Source organism: Hibiscus syriacus, unplaced genomic scaffold, assembly GCF_006381635.1.
Source record: "Hibiscus syriacus cultivar Baekdansim isolate YM2019G1 unplaced genomic scaffold, ASM638163v2 tig00000329_pilon, whole genome shotgun sequence".
Taxonomy (NCBI): Eukaryota; Viridiplantae; Streptophyta; class Magnoliopsida; order Malvales; family Malvaceae; genus Hibiscus; species Hibiscus syriacus.
The window spans coordinates 2,988,370-2,993,656 of NW_024061782.1; the positions used below are offsets into that span (position 1 = coordinate 2,988,370).

Consider the following 5,287-nt stretch of genomic DNA (forward strand, 5'->3'; position numbering starts at 1 on the left):
CAAATAATTGGTATCAATTACTTATAGAAGACAACCAATAACATATCCAACCATATACCCTAATCCAGTATTTGAGAGGAAAGCAATGGAAAAAGAAAAAGAAATAAAGAGACGAAGAGTAGAGTTTATATCAACAAAATATAACAAGCATTTAAGGTTTTTCCAAGTTACTAATTTTATTGTTATTATCCGAAGTTTTCTTTCAGTTTTTTCCAAGTGTGGATGGAAACAGGAAATGGTGGGCTGTTGAATGACAGTAATTAATTTAGCTAATTTCGATCCCCGTTTCCTGGAAGTTGGACTAATGATGGAAGTCAGATTTCCAGTTATATGCCTTTCATCTTGCAAAATTTTGAGTTGGAAAAATAATTCAACAATAAATAATTTATATAATCTAGTCTAATTAGAAATTATAATTTAATCTGAAATTGACCAATTTTAACTAGATTTGATTTCATAGAATTAATTTTAAAAAATAGGGTTTGGTTCGAACCGAGTTCAAGTTTAGGGTGAAAAATCCTTTACTCGACTCGAGATATCTTTTTCTACTATTATAAATTTAGGGATAATTGATATAACACCCCTCTCTCTATAATATTTTAATTAGATCTTTATTTTATCGAATAATTTTTTTATATATTTATGTCGGGTCAAATCAGATTGAATGAGAGTTTTTACTATAAAAAATTGAGTAAAATCAAATTCAGATGAAAGAAATATACTCTCCGAATCAGAACAAGTTAGATGGATAATATATGTTTCTTGAGTTGTGTTGAGATGGAAAAAAAATCGACTAAATCTGACATGTTACAATCTCTGAATCTATTCATCAAAATGATTATTTTGGGGTGAGATTGTAGCCCAAAACCAAGTCTTGAAAACTTCTGAAACCCCATCAGCTTAAGGCATCTTTGATAAAGTCATAAAGACAAGATGATAAACTTTGTTATTTATTATATACATCCAACTTGATATAGGTGAGCAGTAAATTTTCAACATGGTTCGGAGTAAAAAAACAAATACGAGCAAGTTGCAATTTAAATAACCCAAATAGTTGGACACTTAGAGTAGGTATGACATATTTTCTTTAATCATCAATTCCGTTCTCTTACTTTTTATACAAAAAGATAGCAGAATTAAATCATGTTCGAATTTACAATTTCTCAAATATTATAATATTAATCATACTATTCTAATTTAAATTCAACCAGTTAGTTTTCTCTTACTGAAAATGAATTATGGATGTTGCATTGAATATATATATATATATATAGTAATATGTTAATGTTGGCACTCTTTTTTTTTCTTTTAGAATTTGTACGACGAATACGTACGTATATGTTGTCCACAAATTGTCTCTATAATTTGCTGTATATGACACATTAACACTAAGAATTCTTCGACTTATTATAATTATTGTTTCATTATTCATGTTTAAGCATTAATTAAAGAATCGATGAGGGACATAATAATTAGTTTCAACGTCAAGTGAGAAAACACAACGGAGATGCATAGAAGATCACTTTTTTAAATCTAAGATAACCATTTTAATTAGTAGAAAGTTGACAAAAGGTGAAAATAAAGGAAGAGGCGTGATTCATGTACAAAACCCATCTTTCAATAATGGGAATAGGGACACTATTTGTCTTAAACGACTTCATAATTAATCAATATGCATATTGAATATCTTGTTACTTACTCGTCGTGATATGGAGAGGACGGTAGAAGTTTTTATTTATTTATTTATTTATGTAAGGTGATTATAAGATAATGTCTACTTGAAAGATTTTCAATTATTTGACGATGAACGTTCAAATATCTCTACATATGTCGGGATCGAATCTAGAATCTCTAGAGATAATAATCATTCATTTAACCATTAAATTCACTTGATTTAAGCAGAACAATAGAGGTCTATGAGACATATTTGGGTGCTTTTATGTTGCATTATATGTGATTAGGCCTAAGTTTTGCATGTATTCGGGTGTTGTCATGCTGTAATTTAGGTGTACTTATGCTACATTTAGTTTTGAGAAACTATCCTATTAGTCACCCAACTATTATGGTATTTCTATTTTAGTCATTAAATTATTATTTTCAAATTTATCACTAACAATATAAAATATATCATTTGGGTCATTGGTCATTAACTAGTTAATGAAAATATGAGCGTGATAGTTCTTTAATTAGTGTAAAAACATATTATGTAACATATATTATACTTTCAATTAATCACATATATATATATATATTATACTTTTTACATGGTTCAATAATCAAGTGTTACATAAGAAAATAAAGCCCTGTTTTTCTGAAGAAATGGCAAATCTTGCATTTTACAAAGGGGAGTTTCACACAAAGCACAGACCCCTGAAAAAAGGGAAAAAACAGATCCAAATCTAAGGGAAACCACAGGCTATCTTCCCAATATGTAGATAAACATAGACCAATATCAAAAAGACTATGATGTTCGATCAAATTCATAGAGAAGAGAGAGATTTCATTGATAATGCTGCAATTTTAATGAAATCTCTATGCTCTCTAAGAAACCAAAATCAGTGAAGCCTTTTATCATTTGCATCCGAGGAAATAAACGTGGTCTCACTTCTAAACCACGTAAAAAAAAGTATGGAAGAAAAACCCCACGGAGAAAACCCAGATTTTGGGAACAAGGTGGAGATATGGTCTAAAAAAAGAAGAGATTTATGAGAGCCTTGGTTTCCCTTAGAAGATTTGAGGGGAAAAAGAAAAGAAAGAAAATTAACTTAAATATATTTGTGGAAATTAAGAAACTGATGTCACATGAACTTCAGTAAAGCCACTCTAATGTCCTTAAGAAGATCCTTCACTGTCGTATTGAATTCAGAATCTTTCTGCAAAAAAAAAAAAAAAAATTGGTGTTGGTTTCCATTGTTATGATGAATTCAGTTAAAAGTTGTGGCAGTTAATTACCTTGGCAATTATGGTTATATCGAGAGTGGAGTTCCCAAAAGGCAAGACACTGCTATGAACAACAGATAGACGAAGGTTCTCTATTTCGCTTAGTATTTTGGCCACGAACCCTTTGTGTTTCTCGCAATGGATTCGGATTAGAACATCGTTATCGGAGACTCTAGCTTCGATTTCCGGCAGCGCTGCATCTGTCACCGGCCCTTCGGAGTTGTCATCACATGAAGAAGATTCATCGTCAGCCGATAACTGGGATTTCTTCACGAAAACTACAGATTCCACAGTTCTCTTCTTGGTTTGCTCCTCCAACACCTTCAATCGTTCTTGAAGTTGTTTCACGTACTTGATAGCATCCCCAAGAACTGAGGCTTTATCCATCTATAAACAAACAAACAAAAAATCATGGTTCCAGTAAAAAGTACTCTAGCTTAATTAATATATACAAGAAAGATTAATTGGTGGTACCTTCTTTAAGCCAGGAACGATTGCTGAGAGAGCTATGAAACGCTGGCTAAGTTTTTCTCTTCTCTTTCTCTCAGCCATGATGTGATCTTGAGCAAGCGAAGGGGTTCTTGTCATCGAGTGAGTAGTCTTCATCCCATGATTACTATTGCTTTTTGGTGCATAACTCGTGTTTACGAGAGGTGAAAACTTCATATTTCCAGAAGATACAGTCTCGTCTTTAGGGTTGTTGAAAGAGTTGTCAAACGAAAGGAATTGAGACGTGGGAGTCGATGGTTTAAGTTGAACATGATGGGTGGTTTTGAGATGTTTTGCAGGTTTGTAATCAAGAGTTTCAATGGATGATGAACCGCCGCTAAAAGTGGTGGCGTTTTTGGCGTAAGACGAATAGCTCTCGGAAGAGAATGATTGCTTCAAATTCCCTCCGCCGACCATGGCGGTAGCAAAATCATCTGCGGTGGCCAGTTCAGCTAGAGAGTTCATATGACATTGGTGGATGATGTTGTATTCATCCATTCCCTGTATATTCGAAATCCCAAATGAATATACATATAATTCACATAAAATCACAAAAATATTAAGTCGAAAACATCTTAGTTCTTACCAATTCAGATAACCATTTTGTTGATGAAGAATCCATAGTTGAACAAGAGAACTTAGAAAACTGCAGCAGTTATTCTGTAGAAGACTTGGCCTCTTATTCCTCTTATAGTTGCATCAGTTCTGGAAATTTGTCCTTATTATGAACCCATTATTCAATTCAAGCCTGTTGCCCTATCTGTCTTCTTCAATTGAGTTGGAATCGTGTGGTCATTGCTCCCAAAAATAACAATTATAATGAATTGATGTTAATAAAATAATCCTAAGAAAAGATTACGAATCCACAAAATGAGGGAATAATTATTGAATTAGTCATTCAAGTCCCTGTCAATATTTTTTTATAATTTTATGTATATCAATTTTCTTTTTTAATTTTCAATGATTATTTGTTTTACCATTATTTAAAAATGCCTGACAGACGGAATTTTAGCATGAAACATGTGTTGTGGAACTTTTCTACAAAACTGGGGTATGCAATTAATAATATTCAAGTAAATTAGGAGAAAAGATCCTTTGGGATATTAGTGAAATTACATTATCACTTGGTAGAGCACAAGGTTCTTAACCTTGGGATCATGGGATCGAGTCTCACAGAGAGCATTTCATAATTTGGAGGTCTCTTACGGAAGCTGCTCTCAACCTGGTGTTGGGGGCATCCTACTATCTTACCTCCTCCTTACCCCATTACATATGGGAATAAGGGTTAAAATAAAATAAATAACATTATCATTTTCATAAACGTGCACATTTTCCTTTGTATTGAGAAAGTATCTAAAGGGTCTAGCAAATGGACTGCAACAAATAATTCAGGTTATGTAAATTTAGTTTACTACTTGTAGGGTAAGGGTATTATAATTAATTCATATTTACAATAAACTGTTCAGATGGTCAATTAATTTTCAGATTGTTTTTATTTTGATAAAAAAAATACATCTTAATTTAATTATCATTATCTGAGAAATTATTTATTTTAATCACATCTTATATAATGTTAAATTTATTTTATAAAAATCACATTTATTTATCTTGTCAATCTATAAATAGTCATCCTCATCTTAGATTTGATCTCGACGTTAAAGATATGGACATAAGTCATCATAAAATGCTAGAGAATATATCTCTCTTGATCGCTCATATGATTGTTCATCATCATTTCCATCTTATTTGTTTTCTTCTTTCTCTTTCACTGAACAAGTGATTGTAATTCTCCCTCTAAATATAAAAGGTTGAATCATCAAAAGCAACCACAAACCTAAGTTTTTCATCAACAAAGATA

At 31.8% G+C, this 5,287-nt stretch overlaps 1 protein-coding gene across 1 annotated transcript; it reads right to left on the minus strand.

Annotated features, from left to right (window-relative positions):
* Positions 1–2,295: 2,295 nt before the first annotated feature.
* Positions 2,296–4,100, minus strand: LOC120167352 (transcription factor bHLH25-like). The gene is made up of 4 exons (XM_039176418.1): positions 4,016–4,100; positions 3,415–3,930; positions 2,953–3,327; positions 2,296–2,873 (listed from the first exon to the last, which is right to left on the minus strand). Exons 1-4 carry the CDS (start codon positions 4,049–4,051, stop codon positions 2,799–2,801), a joined length of 1,002 nt encoding a protein of 333 aa, XP_039032349.1. The 5' UTR covers positions 4,052–4,100; the 3' UTR covers positions 2,296–2,798.
* Between the last annotated feature and the right edge of the window lie 1,187 nt (positions 4,101–5,287).

Coding starts and splice junctions, on each gene's coding strand:
- LOC120167352 (XM_039176418.1), bottom strand. CDS start 4,051: ATGGATTCTTCATCAACAAAATGGTTATCTGAATTG. Junction 3,931..4,015: donor CAAAATGGTTATCTGAATTG/GTAAGAACTAAG, acceptor TCGAATATACAG/GGAATGGATGAATACAACAT. Junction 2,874..2,952: donor ATATAACCATAATTGCCAAG/GTAATTAACTGC, acceptor TTTTTTTTGCAG/AAAGATTCTGAATTCAATAC.